Below are 19,235 nucleotides of genomic sequence, written 5' to 3'. Positions count from 1 at the left end.
TCTGTCAAATGGATAAAATCTTAAAAAAAAAAAAAGAAGGGATACAGACTCACAGCAGGAAGGCCACGTGAAGGCACATGGACAGGAAAGAGAAGAAAGCCATCTACAAGGCAAGGAAAGAGGCCTCAGAATGAACCAGGCCTGCTGACACCTTGATTTTGGATTTCTAGCCTCCAGACCTAAGATGATACGTATCCATTGCTGAGGCTGCTTAGTGGTGGTACCTGGTTATGGCAGCCCCAGCCAACTAATGCCGTCTCCCTCCCGGGCTCTCACTTCAATCGAAGCCAACCTCGCTCTTGCAGAACCCTAGAGGACAAGCTTCCAAGGCTCCTTCCCTGTGTTGCTAATCTCCTTCTCCCTGCACTCTGGCTTGTCCAGGTGCCTGGAAGGCAAAGCCCTGTGCCCAGGTGTCCTAGTCTTTGCAGAGGAAGCCATGCCTCTTGCTTCATGTTTGGACTGTGTGCTGCTGTCCATGGCCAAGACTTGTCCAACTGCTATTGAACTACACTCTTGGCTCACTCGGAGTTCACAGCCCATGAGGAGCCCTGGGCCTTGCTCACCACTATGGCTGTCAAAAGCTCCATCTTCCACATCCAGTCCTTTCCTACTTATTTTTTCCAGATTGATGTTCCATCATGGATGGTGGCTACAGGATGTGTTGTAGACTTTTCCATCTGCATGCAGAACATTTGGCCCTATTACATTTTAACTCACCCATTCCTTGTTTGGGGCATGGGTATCGGGACAAGGGTTGCTTTTCCTCCTTCGACGTCCAAGTTAACGCTGTTGGCTTAGGGTCATGTACAAATCTAACTTTCTGTCACCAACATTCCCATATATAACGTTGATAAAACAGGAAACAGTTTGCATAAGTACATATAAAAGGATCCTGTTGAACAGGAAATGGGAGAGAACCCAGTAATAGCTGGCTCTGGAGAGTACATTCAAAGTTGCTGTGAGTTTGTTAATATGATTTGGGTCTGGTAATCCAACCAACTAAAAATTCCGTCCAACTCTGCCCTTTCCTGGCTTCCGTCCAATCAGCAAGCACTCATGGAGGGCTTGTCCCCCCAGAATAAGATCCATAAACACACTATCTTCCCTATAAAGTAGTATCTCTAGGTATTTGTCCTTTGTTTTTTGTGTTGTTTTGCTTTTTTGTTTAAGTCAGTGAATTAATATATAATGTATTACTGGTTTCAGAGGTAGAGGTCATTCATCAGTCTTATATAACACCCAGTGCTCATGACATCACGTGCCCTCCTTAATGTCCATCACCCAGTTAGCCCGTCCCGCCACCCTTCTCCCCTCCAGCAACCTTCAGTTTGTTTCCTGTGTTTAAGAATCTATTATGGTTGGTCTCCTGGTATTTGTCCTTTGTACTCTGCTTGAGCTTTTTCATTCTAGTGTTCTAAGATAATGATCAAGCCTGTTTTAATCCAGCCACGCCATCTATAATTTTTCAGACTCGCAGGTCTTAAATATATATCCTCCTAGACTTCCACTTCTGGCCATATGGCAGCCAAGATGAGCAGAGAAACCCTCCCCATATAGCGCACTGAGCAATGATGGGTTCCATGCAAAAACCATCTTCTACTCACTCATGAATGAGCTGATGGGAAAGTAAGGGAATTCCTTGGAGACCAGAAATGACAAGAAAGCCGTGATCCAGAGGGATAAGCACATCCTCAGAGAGACTTTTCCCTAGAGTGTCTGCTCTTCTCTGGCACCCAGAATATGGGTTTTAACAGGCCACATGTAAGGGGGATGGGAGACAAAGCCAGGGATTGAGTCTTCTGCCTAAAGCTAGGAATCTCCAAGGACAACACACAAAAGGTGAATAAAAGTAAAACCCACACCAGAGAAGACCATGGGAATATGTTGCTATTTTGGGTCTTGGAAAATTCCTAAGCACAAGGCCACCCTGACAACGGTTTGGTGCCTGAAATCACACTGAGTGACCAAGAAGATCTCTAAGTAAAATTTTTAAAAGATTTTATTTTTAGGGGCATCTAAAATCTGTTAAGCATCTGACTTCAGCTCTGGTCATGATCTCAGGGTTCTGGGATGGAGCCCCATGTCGGGCTTCATGCTCATCGGGAAATCAGGTCATACTTCTCCCTCTCCCTCTGCCTCTCTCCAGCTCGTACTCTCTCTCAAATAAATAAAATACATTTTTAAAAGTTATTTATTCATTTTGACAGAGACACAGGGAGAGAGGGAAGAGAAGCAGGGGGAGTGGGAGAAGGAGAAGCAGACTGCCTGCCGAGCAGGGAGCCCAATGTGGGGCTTGATCCCAGGACCCTGAGATCATGACCTGAGCCGAAGGCAGACACCCAATGATTGAGCCATCCAGGCATCCCAATAAAATATATTTTTAAAAATTTTATTCATTGATTTGACAGACAGAGCTCACAAGTAGGCAGAGAGGCAGGCAGAGAGAGGGGAAAGGAAGCAGGCTCCCCGCTGAGCAGAGAGCCCGATGCGGGGCTCGATCCCAGGACCCTGAGATCATGACCTGAGCCAAAGGCAGAGGCTTTAAGCCACTGAGCCACCCAGGCGTCCCCCAATAAAATATTTTTTAAAAAGAGTTTATTTTTAACTAATCGACACACCCAGCATGGGACCCGAACTCAGAACCCTGAGATCAAGAGCTGCATGCTCAATCAGTGAGCCAGCCCTCTAGCTAAATTTAGCTTATAGTGACCCCAGTGTATTCATGTTTCTGGGTACAAGACTGAATCAAACAGATTCTCACTCTAGACCCAGCACCCACCTGGCTCCCACAGGGAAAACCCTGAGAAGCTCACAACAGGAAATCACTCGATACTTGAGAAAACACCCCCAAGAGCCCTAGCACCTGGTATCAGCAGCGTGCTTGGGGATGCGTCCCTTCAGAATTAACCCCACCAGTTTTCCCAAGCAAGAGCCAACAGTTTGTGGAGTGCCCTTCCGAAACTTTTACTTGTTCTGGGCAACCTGCCAGGCCTAAAGTACATTGTTTCTTTGTAATAGTAAATCATTACATTTAGTAGTACTTCGAGTTCTTTCGAAACTCTTACGCAGATGTCACCTGATCTCACGAGCAGGGCTGTTCGCCAGTAGGTGTAGAACCTTGGGGTCACCAGCACGATTTCATGTAGACTCTCTGACTACGTGTGGGACCAGCAATCTCATTTCTTAGAATCTATCCTTAGGAACTAATCCAGGATGTCTTTAATGATCATGGGCACAGATGTTTTGCTTTTCCCGTAACTCCACCACCACAGGGTCTTCTTTGGTTATTGTCTCTTTACCCCCACCCTGATGTCAATGCTGTGATTTCCTCTTCTGGTCTAGATTATGATACAAATAACAATAATCGTGGTAAGTAACATTGAGTGTTCACCGTGTGCCAAGTGCTTTGCTGTGACCTTTATATACTTTCAGTCATTGAACTCACACAGAGACATTGTGAGGTTAGCATCACCATTATCAGCCACCGGTTATTATCAATAATTATTAAATATTGTAATTATCAGTTATTAACTACCATCGTTTTACAGATTAAAAAACTGAAAGCTTAGAGAGAGGTTATTAAAAAGCCCCAAACATGGGGCGCCTGGGTGGCTCAATGAGTTATGCGTCTGCCTTCAGCTCTGGTCCTGATCCCAGGGTTCTAGGATCCAGCCTGGCATTAGGCACCTCGGTTGGTGGGGAAGCCTGCCTGTCTCTCTCCCTCTGCTTTCCCCCCTCCTTGTTCTCTCTCTCATGTCAAATAAATAAATAAAATCTTTTAAAAATAATAATATAAATAAAAAGATATGACATATATCTGAAAGCAGAGGGAAGAGGGGTAAGTGGTGACAGGGAAGGGATTAGGAGTGAGTTTGTTTCTCCACTTTGAGATTTTCATTTAATTATACTGTAATTGCTTTTTTTAAAAACAAAGATTGTATTTATTTATTTGACAGACAGAGATCACAAGTAAGCAGAGAGGCAGGCAGAGAGAGGGGGCGAGAAGCAGGCTCCCTGCTGAGCAGAGAGCCTGATGTGGGGCTCCATCCTAGGACCCTGAGACCACCACGGGAGCTGAAGACAGAGGCTTTAACCTACTAAGCCACCCAGGTGCCCCCTGTAATTGCTTTTTAGTTTTCAAACCTTTCTCCACCCCCCCCCCCCAAGTGATCCCTCCCAAGCAACAGGAGTCATGCATCCACTACTAAGTTCAGTCCCTCTCCTGAATTTGACTTGGAACATAGAGCAAATTCACAGCCGTTAAAGCCTGGTCAGCCTTGCAGCACAGAAAGTGGAGCAAGGTTGAGTTTCTCAGGTAAAAGTGAAAGCCATGGTTGTTGCAGGTTGTGAAAGCACCCGGAGGGCAAAAGTTTTCAGAGAAAGCTCCTTTCAAACTGCTGTAGTAGCATATGCCACATGGACAAAACACGTGCTATATATATATATATATATATATATATATATATATATATATATATATGTTGATTGTGGAAATACATCCTATGTACACAGGCCAAAATATTTGAAAACACCACGCACTCCATTGGCCGACGTCTCCGGGTCCAGAGAGAAGCTAGCGGCGCAGTTTTCTGGAACCAGCCACCCCGGCTTCATTTTGCTCGTCTTCTGTTGACACACCCTTGCTTCAGCGGCTCTGCCACAGGCATGCAATTACTAAGAATTATTATTGCTTGATAATAGCTATAATTACTGGATGGAAAGTACAGGAGAAATCGAATTATCATATGGACTGCTGTGTGAGCCGGGCAGCCTGGTTGTCTGTGGGACTTCTGAACCCCGCCTCGCGTCGGTCCCCCGCGTTAACTCCCGGCGCACAAGCCGGGCTGGGGAGCCTCACCGCTGGAAGCTTGAGCCGAGCCCCGAGGCCGGGAGCCGGGTCCAGCGATTCGGCAACCGAGACGCAAAATCCTCCCGCGCTCCTAGAGAGAACCCGGAAGTGCAGCGCAGTCCCGGAAGGCGAGGTGCTGACACACTTCCGGCCTTTGTGAGTCATTGTGTCTGTGTCGAGGCGTCGGGAGGGCCTAGGTCCGTGTGCAGCGCACTTCGGCCGGCCTGAGCCCCAGAGTCAGCTCCCCTTTCTCGCCCAGCGTCCCCAGGCCGCTCCCGGGGCTCACGGTGAGACTTGGGGCCGGCCTCTGGGGAGGGCGGGCGGCGCCGCAGGGTGTGTGCGTGAGGGTGGGCTCTGCAGCTGCGGCCTCGGGGTCCCCTCCAGGAGGCTCGGGCGGAATGTGGAGAGAGCCCAAGCCCCTGTCCGTCCCCAGACCCGGCGGTTGGAAGCGCCGTCCCCCGGGAGACGTCCCAACCCGCCCCCCGGGCCCAGGCGGGGAGGGGGCGAGGGTCTAGTGGCCGGGGGTGCACGGAGACCTGGGGAGAAGCCGTCTGCGGGCCCCTTCCGGGCCCCTCGCCCGCAGTGTCATCCTTGTCACTTGACGTTTCTGAGAACCGGATTCGCGAGCGAGCCGACCCCTGTCTGATATTACTGCCCTCCCTCCGTCGCCATTTGCTTTCATTCCAGTGAGAGGGTTTGGGGAGTTTTTTGTTGTTGTTTTTCTTTTTTCGGGGTCCTTCAGGACCTCTAGATGAAACATGCGGAAGGCTGAGCAATGGACACGTTTCGAGGTGCCGCTTATGTGTTTCCAAATCACCTGCTTCTCACCCCACCCCCACCCCCAAGCGGTTATTAAAAGAGTATTTGAAGCTTAGAGTGGATAAAGACGTGATTTGGATTTTATACATCCCACTCGCTTTATGCCCTGTGGAATATTTCGAAGACCTTTAAAAATGATCTGTCCGGAAGATTAGGTGGATTTTTCTTTTCCCTGGTTCTGGATTACTCACTGCTTGTCTTGGAGCGGGTGAAGAGTGAAGGGAGTTTGTGGAAATTGCACCAGGCCACTAGGAGACTGATGGCCTGAGTGACCTTGGATGATATAGTACTCTTCTCCAGCTCTCAGTTTTGTCATCTTTGAATAAAATGAACTTGATTTTCTCAAAGGCCCTTCCAGCTTTGAAAGTATTTGGTCAGTGTAACTGAAAAATTCAGCCACAGTTTAGCCCGACACGGCGCCCCTCCCCTCCCTTTCCTGCAGTGCCTCTGGCACACAATAAGATACTTTCATTATAGAGAGTGGCTGTTACATGGCCTGGGACCAAAGAAAGCATTTATTGTACAAGCCAGTGCAAGGCAGATTGGAGGTGGTCAGTAAATACTTGTTGAATGGAATTGTGAAGAATTCATTGTAACCAGATCAACGAGGTACTGTTGGTATATATGCAGGCCAAATGTGGAGAAATAGCTTACATTACATAGGGAACCAGAATGATAATTTGCCCCAGAATATATCTCCGAGTTTGTGTTGTCTCTGAATTATTGTGCAAGATGCCCGTTAGTTATTTCAGGCCGTTTTCAAAAGTGTTAATGTATAAACAAGGAAAATAGCTACTTAATATACGTAGTCTTTTACTGATTCTCTACTTGATCTAAACATTTAAATTTTTTCTGCCTTTATATTGCATCTAAATACAGGTGAGTGGTTATGTTAAATTTTACCTTGTCATTCTGAGGTACTCAGTATTCTTTGGGTAGGTGGCTGTCTTTTAAAGGGAGCTTTTTCATATTAAAAAAAAAAAATTGGGGGACGCCTGGGTGTCTCAGTCGGTTAAGTGTCTGCCTTCAGCCCTTCAGCTCAGGTCATGATCCCAGGGTCCTGGCATCGAGACCCCGGTTGGGCTCCCTGCTCAGTGGGGTGCCTGCTTCTCCCTCTGCTGCTCCCCTTGCTTGTGTTCTCTCGCATTCTCTCTCAAATACATAAAATCTTAGATTTTTTTTTTAAAAGCTCTGTTCAAAAATCGAGATGGGGTGGGATGCAGTTTGTTTAAACTTTCAAGACTGTGCCCTGGAAAAGACTGGCCTGTTTAGAAGACAGCCTTTGAAATAAACTGAGCTTGTAACTCCAAGCCCTTTTTGTAAGAAAATTGTTGATATTCATCCTCAGTGAAAACCAGTTGCTGGGGGTAATCTTATCTAAATCGGATAGGGTGTCAGAATGTTTTTCAGCTCCGAGGGATCCCAGAGGTAGTTTTCTGCTCCCCTCCCCCTTGTGACAGATAAGGATACTAAGTGCCAGAGAGGTTAAATAACTCACTCGGGGGTGTGTAACTTATTTTGGGAGACCAGAATGTAGGTATTCCAACCTGTGCTGCTTTCAGTATTACAGGAATTCTCCTGTTGCTTAGTCTTTTAAGCGGGCTGAGAATTGTAAAGCACAGTTATCTCTCTACTGTTTATTGAAAAAAATTAAAGCACCTCTTTCTTGCCTACCAAATGCTGGACCCTGTTTTAAGTGCTTTATATCAGAGCACATGGGTGGCTCAGTGGGTTAAAGCCTCTGCCTTCAGCTCAGGTCATGATCTCAGGGTCCTGGAATCGAGCCCCGCATAGGGCTCTCTGCTCGGCAAGGTGCCTGCTTCCCCCTCTCTCTCTGCCTGCCTCTCTGCCTACTTACGATCTCTCTCTGTCAAATAAAATCTTTAAAAAAAAACAAGTGCTTTATATCTGTTAACTCATGTAATCCGCACAACCCTGTGAGGAGAGTAACGTTTTTTATCCCCATTGCACAAATGCAGAGAGAGATTAACCTGCCTAAAATTATCGGCTGGTAAGTGGTGGTTCAGCTTATTGAATCTCTTCCAGGTAGCCCCTGGGGCTAAAATTTGAGGGAAGTATCGAGTGCTGAAGGCGTGGGCACAAAAATGGTAACACCACAAATTCAGTCAATTAATTCTTAAAAACTAATGTTCGCAAGAAATGGTACTAAGTGGTCCAAGCGGTACAAAGAAGCTTGGCCTAGGGAGTCTGGCTGGCTCAGTTGGTGGAGCGGGTGACTCTTCTCAGGTTGGTGGGTTCGAGCCCCACTTTGGGCATAGAGTAGAGCTTACTTTAGTAAGGAAACAAAGAAGCATACCCCTAGCACTAGTCCACTTGAGGAAGGAGCATGAAAATTTAAATTACAGAGAAAGATAAGAACTTTCCATGGCAGATGGTTGGCAGAGCGCATTTGGGCCAGAAGTTTAGAGAGAGGAGAAAAGATTGTTTGCTGAGATTATCTGAGAAACCTAAAATAAAACCCAGCCCTTCAACTGCCATTGGGACTTTTTCTTCTCCAGAGCAGGAGCAGAAATGTCCAGAGTTGGGGAAGAGGACCTGCCAACTGGGGGAAGAGGGAATGTGCCCGCGCCCTCATCTCTGTCCCTTTGGGTCTCACTTCCTCTTCAGTCTCTTCCTTTTGAGTCCCACTGACTCAAGAAGTAACCCACTCTTTTTTTTTTTTTACACCCCCCCCCCCAAGCGAGCTCTGCACCTGTCATGGGGGTTGAACTCACAATCCTGATATCAAGAGTTGCGCACTCCACCGACTGAACCAGCCAACTGCCCCCCAAAATATCCCACTCTTTAAAGCTCTGGTCTACGTGCGACACAGATCAAGATTTCTTTCCTTTTTCCTCCTTAGTATAGCTGAGAAAGGATAAAATTTTCATAAGAATAGAGTTTTGTGATGCTAGGCTAGTTTCCGCACCTGTCCTGCTCAGTTACCCTGTTGGATGGTCCCCCCCGCCACCCATTAGATTTGACATGATTCCTACTCTCATCTCCTGCTGTGTCTCCTTAGCCACACTGCTCTCTGGTAAAAACAGCGGGCGACAGATGAGGCCTGTTCTGGGTCATCATCCTTCACAGGCACCTTCATCAGCCCCCCTTTTGAAAAGAATCTGTGTGTACATAGTAGCTCTTGCTTACCACACGTGTTGGGACAGAATGAGCTTGGTATGATGGTTAGAGCTTGAACTGAGGGGTACACAGACGGAATTTCAAATCCTGGCTCTACCCTTTAATTGCTGTATGACCTTGGGTGTGTTCTTTAACGTCAGTAAACTTTAGTTTTGGCAGTGTAAAGTGAGGTGATAATTGTAGCTACTGTCTGCTGAGACTGTTACGTGCAAAACTTCATATCTGGTCCACGGACAGCACTCCGTGAACACCCACCCCTACTGTTATGCCTCTGAGCGAATGTTCTTGAATTGAACAACGATGTGGGGGGAGTGGCATTTCAGCTAAGCTCTGAAGAATGAGGAGGATTTGAAAAGGCAGAGGAGACTGGGAGAGGAAATTCCAGACACTGACTGTGCTGTGAGAAATGGATGGCAATCAGAATCCAAGGCCTCATTAGAAGATACTCATTTTGTGGTTAGAAAAGGCTCACACGGGAGAGGGGAAGAAATCGATGATGGACCGTGAATTGTGAGGGGAAACGAGGACCAGGTACTGTGGGGTGGTGCCTGGAAGGCCATCGGGTTTTGGTAAAAATAATCTGAGAGTAAGGTAGGGCATGTAGTAGTGGGAAGGGGAGGGAAGGCGGGAAAGCAAAGAGAAGGGGGACCTGATGGATATCCATCATTCTCCCCGGTGCTTGGAGACCAAGCAAGGAATTCAGTTCTTGAATCCATGCAAGGAGAGGAGTCCAGGAAGGTGAGATCCTGGGTTTTAGTGACTAAGGTATTAGTAGAATATCTGATCACTAATTGCCACTAACGGGAAATAAGTGGCAGGGGGAGAGATGATATTTTGAGTACTTCTTGTTTCTGGAATTAAACTGCCAGGTCCTCTAACAGTTAAGTACAAAGAAGACGTTCTGCCTTTGAGGGGCTTAGAATTTAGTTGGGAGGTGATAGAAACTGTAGCCCAGATAATATGAGGAGAATATACGTGGCATAAATAAGAAGAAAGAAAGATCGAGGGTGTTCAAAAGAGGAAGGTATCTTATTTAATCTGGAATATCAGGAGAGATTCTGTATTTTGAAGAGTAAGTACAAATTGGACCAACAAAGTTGTTATGGTGGGAAATTGTGCATAGCAGAGGCTTGAAGAGGGAACATCACACCTTGTGCGTAGGGAACATAAATGGCCAGATGGGCTGAAATGTGTGTGTGTGTGTGTGTGTGTATGTGTGTGTGTATGTGTGTAGGGGGGGTCACTGCTAGGAAAAGTAGTGGGAGATCAGACTGGAAAAGTAGACTAGGGGTATGTTCTTTGAACATGAACTTGGTAGATACGAAGGATTCACTGACTAATTGAGGGGAAGGAGGGAATGACCAGAAGCATTCTTTGACAATACTGCACCAACCTCGGTTTGTTGTTCGTGTTGGACTGGGGAGAGATTGCAGCTGGGAAACCGGGGGACCCTGTCACCAGTCTAGACGGGAGATGGGGAGTCTGAATTAGGGTGGTGGAAAGTAATCATGGGAGGCGTAGCAGGAAAAGGTAGTCTTTCTTTTGACTTTGCAGAATGAAATTAGAGAAACTAAGGCTCATAGGAATTAATTATTTAGTCTCTAGTTGAGAAGAAGCTAGGAGTGATCTCTCGGCCTGCCCACTCACTGCCTCTTCCGGTGGAGGAAGCGTTCCCAGGGAGGTCTTGGCCATTCTGATGCCCCAGCTCCAGGGTGCCTCTTGCTAGAAGCTACCTTGTTGACACATGAGTTATTTCCCTGGCTCCTCTAGTGCTGATGTTGAAACCTCCTTAGAACGGTTGGCACGTTCTGCTTTGTACTATAATTATTTATGTAAAAATAGGAGTCATCTCTGTGTTCCCCGCAGTCTAGGAGGACACTCTGCCTACTGTAGATCTGGAGATGTTTAGGAATTTGAATGATTGTAGCTGGAAGGACTTTTTACAAAAGCCACTCTGAAGTTGAAAAACATCTGTTTACTGCAGCAAGGACTGTGGGTGCAGAACTGGTCTGAAGGAAATCAGTGGGCAGGGCTGGAGGATGGTTTGCCCTGGACTTTACCAGCTTAAAAATCATGGGGAGAAAAGGACTGAATCCCCACATTCTCTCAGTTTATATAGAAAGCCTTTTTGGAGGTAGTGTTTTTTATCATCCTCATAGTCTGCTACTTTAATAAGGACTTTAATTTTTTTTAAGGGCAAAAAAGTTAAGATAGAAAAACTAATCTATGTGGTAAATCTCAGATTAAAGTCATAGTTTTTGCCACTGAAACAGTCCTCTCCAGTGCTCACTTCGGCGTCACGTACACTAGATCTGGAATGATACAGAGAAGATGAGCATGGCCTCCTCACAGGGATGCCATGCAAATTCATGAAGCACCGCTCACAACAAAATGAAACAAAAAACAGTCATCTCGGGCGCTTGGGTGGCTCAGTGGGTTAAAGCCTCTGCCTTCAGCTCGGGTCCTGGTCCCAGGGTCCTGGGATCGAGGCCCGCATCGGGCTCTCTGCTCAGCAGGGAGCCTGCTTCCTCCTCTCTCTCTGACTGCCTCTCTGCCTACTTGTCATCTCTCTCTCTGTCAAATAAATAAAATCTTTAAAAAAAAAAAAAGTCATCTCCAAATCTGTTTTTGGACACACACTCCTATCTGTAAAAATTACTTTAAAAATTGTATACATGCACTCTTATTCCCAGCATTTTGTATAATAAAACCAAAAAAAAAATACATTAAACTGTGCTATTGAAAAATAATTTTTGTGCTTTAAATGCACGAGATTCCTTTTCCATCAAAATTATTAATAATCTTTTTCATGAGAGCCATGTAATTAAAATTTCCTTGCTAGTTTAAAATTCCTGACTTGAGGGGCACCTGGGTGGCTCCCTTGGTTAAGTGTCTGCCTTCGGCTCAGGTCATGATCTCAGGGCCCTGGGATGGAGCCCTGTGTCTGGCTCCCTGCTCAGCGGGGAGTCTGCTTCTCCCTCTGCCCCTCCCCACCACTTGTGTTGTCCCTCTCGAATAAATAAAATCTCAAAAATATAAATAAATAAAATTTCTGGCTTTGGATGGTACAGCAGTTGGATGCTCTGTCTCTAAAGCTTGAATTTGGTGCTGTTGAATTGAAAAAGAAAACCTCACTGAAAGATTTGTCAATTCAGGTGGAAGAAACATATTGTCAGCTCCACTTAGTAACTCATGACTGGTCCTATCCACTGTGCTAAATTTTGGTTGTTGAAATTCAGCTAGTACATCTCCATTTCCCATACCTCTAAATCACCTGTTTTTAAAAACTCATCAAAGGGTGGATGCCCGGCTGGCTCAGTCAGTAGGGCATGCTCTTGTAGATCATTCAAGCCCCACATTGGGCATAGAGCCTACTTAAAAAAAAAAAAAAAAAAAAAAAAAAAAAATCAAAAGGTGTTTCGTGTTTTTAAAAAAACAGATTTTTAAGATTCATAAAATTCTTCATTTGGAAGATTTTAAACAGTAGAAAATATTTACTTGTTTTTCAAATGTATAGATGATGAAGTTTTTCCGGGATACTGAGTATCATTTTTGGCAGTTAAAATTACATAACAGTGGAGACTTTCCCAGCATAGGACTGTTACCATAATAGTCTTTTTTTTTTCTTTTTTTATTTATTTGACAGAGAGAGCACAAGCAGGTGGAGTAGTAGGTAGAGAGAAAGGAAGAAGCAGGGTCCCCGCTGAGCAAGGAGCCAGATGTGGGACTCGATCCCAGGACCCTTGGGATCATGACCTGACCCAAAGGCATTTGCTTAACCAACCAAGCCACCCAAGTGCCCCATAATAGTCTTTTGTAACATTTTTTTCCCCTCTTTAAAGCAGCTACTTTGTTACTTATTGGTTGACATCTTGTTTGATTTTAGATTGACATTGGTTTTTACTTCCTAATCTTGGGTGAATAAGACCTTTCTGTAGATAGAAGCTTCATCTGTGCAATTTGTTTCTTCACGTGTATTTGCACCATTAGCATTTCCTCAAATTATAGTTTCTCTGCCAGAGTCTTTAGGCTGCTTGTCTTTTTTCTTTTCTTTTGAGCTGTAATTGACATATAACAATATGTGAGTTGCAGGTATACAAAGTAATGATTTGATATTTGGGCAGAATGATCACAGTAAATCTAGTTAATATCTATCACCAAATTTCAGATTTTTTTTGCTTTTTTTTAACATTAAGATTTTTTTTTAAAGATTTTCCTTATTTATTTGAGAGAGAGAGCACAGCAGAGGGATCAGCAGAGGGAGAGGGAAAAGCAGACTCCCTGCAGAGCAGGGAGCCCGATGTGGGACTCAATTCTGGAACTCTACGATCATGACCTGACCTGAAGGCAAACGCTAAACCAACTGAGCCACCCAGGCACCCAGAGTGTTTTTTCTTGTGATGAGAAATTTTAAGATCACTTAGCAACTTTCATATAACACGACACAGTATTATTAACTCTGGTCACCACTGTGTGTATTATATTCCTGTGGCTCATTTATTTGAGACCCGGAAGTCTATCATTTGACCCCCTTCACCCAGTTTGCCCAGCCCCCGTTCTTCTCTTTTATGAAAGCAGGATTCATTCAACGTAGATAAAGTAATCTGTTATTCCACATAACTGGTCTCAGATAAACTGGGAAATACCACAGTACCTAAAAGTGAGCATGTGAAACGAGGGCACTTTGGCAGCTCTCTGTGGGGGAGGGAGGCTCCCACTTTTTCCTTGGGATGCACTCAGTGACATGGGACAGGTCAGCATTGAACCAAGGGAGGGTGTTGATGGCAGTCACAACACACCATCTGTAAAATGGCACTAGTGGTTGTGCCTCCTTGCTAGGGCTGCTGGGGGAGGAAATAAGATGATGCGAGGACTGCTTGAAGCCTGGTGCCCGCTAAGGCTCTTCTCTCACCGGGCTGAGTGCTTAAGTGTCTGGTCTCATAATCTGCTGTCCCCCGGGAGGTTAGGTGTTTGGACTCATGCAGAGTCCCGAGGCTGGAATTGGCCTAGTGGAGGTTTCTCTTTGCAAACCTTTTTTTTTTTTCCTTTTTTAAAGATTTTCTTTACCTGAGGGGCACCTGGGTGGCTCATTGGGGTAAGTAAGCCTCTGCCTTCGGCTTGGGTCATGATCTCAGGGTCCTGGGATCGAGCCCCACATTGGGCTCTCTGCTTAGCAGGAAGCCTGCTTCCCCCTGTCTCTCTGCCTGCTGCTCTGCCTACTTGTGATCTCTCTCTCTCTGTGTTTCAAATAAATAAATAAAATCTTTTAAAATCATTTTCTTTACCTGAGAGAGATGGAGACAGCACAAGCAGGGGGAGGGGCAGAGGGAGAGAGCCAAGCAGACTCCCTGCTGAGCTGGGAGCCCAACACGGAGCTCGATCCCAAGACCCTGAGATCATGACCTAAGCCTAATCAGGCGCTTAACTGACTGAGCCTCCCAGGCACCCCTTTTAAGATTTTATTTTTAAGTAATCCTACAGCCAGTATGGAGCTCAAACTCTGAGCCCCAAGATCAAGAGTGTCACTTGCTCTCCCGACCAAGGCAGCCAGGAACCCCTCTGCAAACCTTAATATATAAAGTGACAGTGAAACAGTGCACCTCTGGAGGCTTTCTCTTTTGCTTTTCAGAGGTGTTTGCAGTGCCTCGATGTCCAGCTCTGTGTGAAGTGCTAACACAGGTCACTTTTCATAAAAGTACTAATAATTTTGTTTACTGTATCAGGAACGGCACCGAAACATACCAGCAAACATCTCCCAGGCCAGGAAGGAGAGCACAGACCCTATTTGGATCAAGTCCACCCCCTGAGCCTGAATGATGACTGCAGAGTCAAGGGAAGCCACAGGTCTGTCCCCCCAGGCTGCCCAGGAGAAGGATGGGATCGTGATAGTGAAGGTAGAAGAGGAAGATGAAGAAGACCACATGTGGGGGCAGGATTCTAGCCTGCAGGAGACGCCTCCTCCCGACCCGGAGATTTTCCGCCAACGGTTCAGGCACTTCTGTTACCAGAACACTTTTGGGCCTCGGGAGGCTCTGAGTCGACTGAAGGAACTTTGTCATCAGTGGCTCCGGCCGGAGATCCACACCAAGGAGCAGATCCTGGAGCTGCTGGTGCTGGAGCAGTTCCTTTCCATCCTGCCGAAGGAGCTCCAAGTCTGGCTGCAGGAATACCGTCCCGATAGTGGGGAGGAGGCCGTGACCCTTCTGGAAGATTTGGAGCTTGATTTATCAGGACAGCAGGTAAGAAGAGGTGAAACCGATTCTCTGTAAGTAGCACCTGGGTTTTAAGCCTGGAGCAAAGAGCAAGTTACAGTGGAAAGCTGGCACTCGCCGTCCTTGTGGCGGTGACTTTCTGCTCTGCTTGGATGCTGAAAGGTGTGCCGGCCTCCTGCTCCTGCGTCCATGGGTCTGCTTACCAGGTTTTGGTTTGTTTAAATTCCTCTTTTAAAAGTGATTTACCCACAAGCCCACCCTGTTTGTCCTCAGGTGCCAGGTCAAGTTCATGGACCTGAGATGCTCGCAAGGGGGATGGTGCCTCTGGATCCAGTGCAGGAGTCCTCGAGCTTTGACCTTCATCATGAGGCCACCCAGTCCCATTTCAAGCATTCATCTCGGAAACCTCGCCTCTTACAGTCACGCGGTAAGAAGAAAGGTTTCATGTGGGAAAAAAACCAACTGGGTGGGGGTGCCCTTACTGTGTTGCTGAGGGCCTGTAGTTTTTAAAAAAAAAAACAACAAAAAAAAAACCTGGTTTTTTTTTTTTAATCATTATGCATTATTGTCAGTATTACTAAATATGGGGAAAATCTAATTTACAGACCAACCTCCGGAGATAATGTTACTGAGAAGGTAAATGAAATGTATGTCATGAACTTGGGTGGACATTACATTGTTCTTGGAGTTGTTAGCATTTTGAATGTCCAGCAGTTTTTTGTTTTTTTTTTTTTAACACAAAATTGCTGGGAAGAGGTAATATATTTCCAGCCTGGGTTTTGAAACACTGGTTAAGATCATAAGTTACCTTGAAAAGGATAATTTTTTATTTTATTTTATTTTTAATTTTATTTATTTGTTAGAGATCACAGACAGGCAGAGAGGCAGGCAGAGAGAGAGAGAGGAGAAAGCAGGCTCCCTGCTGAGCAGAGAGACCGATGCAGGACTTGGTCCCAGGAGCCCAGGATCATGACCTGAGCCGAAGGCAAGAGGCTTAACCCACTGAGCCACCCAGGCGCCCCGAAAAAGATCATTTTTAAAACTACATTTTAATGTATAAAAATGTAGTATAGCCTCTTTTTCTAGCTTTCAGAAATTTTAAACAGTGAGAAAAGGATGGAAAAAACATTTTGTTTTTGAGGAACATGAGGAGAAAAATCATTTCAAGGTCATACGTAAAAATCAGTTTAAATTTTTTTTCCTTTCAGGGAAATATTAACAATATCCTTAACTAATTTAGAAATCAAAGTAGGTATGTAGACTGTCAGTAAAAATAAGAACATATTAAAAATCCCGTTGTTCAAGAAGCATTGATAGAGGCACATTTCTCAACCAGGGTTCATTTGTGATGACATTTAAGGCGGGAATATTAGAACTTCAGAAAACATTCTCCTCTCTGCATTCTGGAGGAATCTGTAAATCAGTGCGTTGTGATGATTGATCCACCACTGTCCATCCAGTCCCGCTCGTGTCCTGTACAGGGTTTGGGAGGTCTTTCCATGCTCTACACGGAGGGAATCGGAAAATTGAAGAGGATATTGGTAGCTTTCAGTGCCAGATTAGAGCTTCCTGTCCTCAGCGTAGCAATTTTAGAAACCCGGGCATGGACCGTTGATGCTTAGTAAATAGTTCTACAGGGAATTCAGCCATACGCCTTTACCCTCAAGTCCCTCTCAGGGCTATTCTTCCAGAATCTTTTTCCTAATTCTCAGAAGGTAAAAATGCTAACTACTTGGTCTTTCTGCACATTTTGCTTTAGCTTGTTTTATAACTATATGGTCTGAAATAGTTACAACGTTTAGTAATCCGTTTCAAATTCATTTCTCTTATGTCTTTGCAGCTCAGTAACATCATTTGTTTATCCAGTAACGTTTCCAAATCTAATACAGCTTGGCAAGGGAAGATTTTAATTTTTGCAGTTTAAAAATCTGTATAGTTGTTCTTAAACAGGGCAGTTTGTGTGCGATCGTCAGTCAGTGATCGTCTGATAGACATCTTGTCTTGGGTCAGTGTCGACCCACATTTCTGCGAACTAGCAAATGTCTCATCGACATTTGAACCTTCCAGAACGTTAAGTCAGGAAACGGTGGCTAAGTGAGGGAGAAAAGTAGGAGGACCAAAAATGGCCAGAAAAGACCCCCTCTTTGTGCCCTGTGTTTCAAGATATCACCACTAAAGATCGTTAATGCGCGTGTTATATTTTCCACAACTGAATGAGATTGTGATGCTCTGGTGCTGTTCCTTGGACTGGAGAAAATTAAATGGTGAGCCAGACTTGAATCATGGACCGGAAGTTACCCACTTCCGTAGATAAGGAAGACTAGGAAGCCGGGTTGTAATTCTGGCTCTGCTACTCTTAGCTGTGTGACATTAGGCAAGTCATTGACTTTCTAGGTGTTTGGTTTCCCCCTCTTTAAACAAAAGGGATTGGACCAGGTGATTTTAAGGACCCTTTTAAGACTCCTGTGACTTGGAATAGCAGAGGTCATACTTTGTCTTCGTTAGCTTCTCTGTAGTTACCTATTCTGTAGTTGACACTGAACATCACATGTGCTGGGGCAGGAAAGAGAGGCCCCGGGCCCTTCTTGGAGGGGAGGCCCAGAGCAGAGCTGGTTTTACTCACAGCTCCTTTCTCCTCCCTCAGCTCTCCCTGCCACCCACGTTCCTGCCCCTCATCACGAGGGCAGTCCCAGAGACCAGGCGATGGCATCTGCACTATTCACAGCAGATTCCCAGGTGAGCAGTGGGCCCCTCTGCCTTCCTGAGACCCTCGTGTCTGCCTCTCTTCCTGGAGCTCTTTTAGCTCCCTCCACCCTGGACACCATCTTGATGCCCTTTCCCACAGAGTGGCCCCAGTCCCGCCCTCCCCATCCACCAGAACCTGGCATGATCACCTTTTCTTTCCCAGCATCCTGTAGGTTTGCAGTCAACTCTGTCCCTGACTCCCAAGTTTGGGTGACGGGATTGTCCCTGAGCTTTCAGAGAACTGAGTGTGGGGATCTCGTATTATTTCAGGCAATGGTGAAGATCGAGGACATGGCCGTGTCCCTCATCCTGGAGGAATGGGGATGTCAGAACCTGGCCCGGAGGAATCTCAATAGGGACAACAGGCAGGAGAATTATGGGAACGTGTTTTCCCAGGGTAAGACTGATGCAGGATTATTGTCAAAGATTGTTTTACATCTTCTTTTTTTCATTAGTTGTGGGATCTCTGATGTGTTCACTTGAGAGTTGACAAGGATTGAGAGGCTACTGAGGCCCTTTTCTTCAGGCTAGATAGAGCAGGAGCACGTTTGTGTTCGCTTAACCCTCAGAGGCTGATATCGTGAGTCCCTGATTCCAAGTGGATTTTTTACTTTTAGGTAGTTTTTGCTGTTCGAAATCAGAAATACTCTTAAGTTTTGAGTTCTCACCTCTCAAGCCATTCTTCTCCAGTCCCCATCAGTTGTAGTATAGGCGCCTCTGTCAAGGGGATGGATTCTGTATTTCCTATTCTAGAGGTCCGAGTGAGACCTTATCATCATCAGTCTAATCCTAACCTAGGACTGCATTCTTGGACTTAACAGTCATCCTTCCATGGGCTTTCTGTCTTCTTCCATCCCATGCGCACTGCTCCCAGGCAGCTTTGTGTTAACTCATGACTTGTCCCTTACAATTAGGATTCCCCATTTCCAAACCTAATGGTGATCTTCTACGGAGAAGTCTGCTCCTGGACGTGTAGTAAGAACAAAAACAAGCTCTCAGAGGCACCAACCATATAAGACAAGGTGACACAATTGACACACATTCCCGTTTGTCCCCTTCCCTCAGTCCCCGGAAGATTGTACTGCAAAGCAGCTCTCAAATGAGTTGTGTCATGGGATGTCCATAGTGAGACTTCTGCCTCGGGAGGACAGAGGGAGGGTGAGCGAAGGGAACTGAAGAAAGAAAGTTACTAAAGAAGCCTCAGGTTTTATTTGGAACCATAGACCTAACCGAGTGGTGGTTTCTTGGTACTTGCTCTTTGGACCAGATTCTGAAAATTAAGCCAAAGAACTGATAGGTGTTTCTGAGCTAGGTATTACCTACCCTGTGATAACTTCAAAAAGCAAACACTAGTTGCAGACAGTCTGGGAATTATCCTAATAACCAAGGACTTTGGCTTGGAATTCAAAAGAAGTGGACCGATTTCCTCCTCTTATGACTGGTTCGGTATTTCCAGTGATTTCATCACT

General features: G+C 45.6%; 1 protein-coding gene and 1 non-coding gene across 2 annotated transcripts in view; both read left to right on the top strand.

Annotated features, from left to right (window-relative positions):
- Positions 1-4,992: 4,992 nt before the first annotated feature.
- The window catches only part of LOC116876455 (zinc finger protein with KRAB and SCAN domains 1-like), a 61,479-nt gene continuing 47,236 nt past the window's right edge, over positions 4,993-19,235 (top strand). The window contains 5 exon segments of the mRNA XM_032872633.1: positions 4,993-5,136; positions 14,533-15,048; positions 15,295-15,448; positions 17,666-17,757; positions 18,037-18,163. Of these exon segments, the coding sequence (XP_032728524.1) occupies positions 14,623-15,048; positions 15,295-15,448; positions 17,666-17,757; positions 18,037-18,163 (799 nt within the window). The 5' untranslated portion in view covers positions 4,993-5,136; positions 14,533-14,622.
- Positions 11,092-11,198, top strand: LOC116876587. Its single transcript, XR_004384421.1, has one exon. It is a non-coding gene; the product is annotated as a U6 spliceosomal RNA (small nuclear RNA).

Source organism: Lontra canadensis, unplaced genomic scaffold (assembly GCF_010015895.1).
Source record: "Lontra canadensis isolate GAN:19392208 unplaced genomic scaffold, GSC_riverotter_1.0 scaffold45, whole genome shotgun sequence".
NCBI classification, from domain to species: domain Eukaryota; kingdom Metazoa; phylum Chordata; class Mammalia; order Carnivora; family Mustelidae; genus Lontra; species Lontra canadensis.
This window is presented reverse-complemented; position numbering and strand designations above follow the sequence as displayed.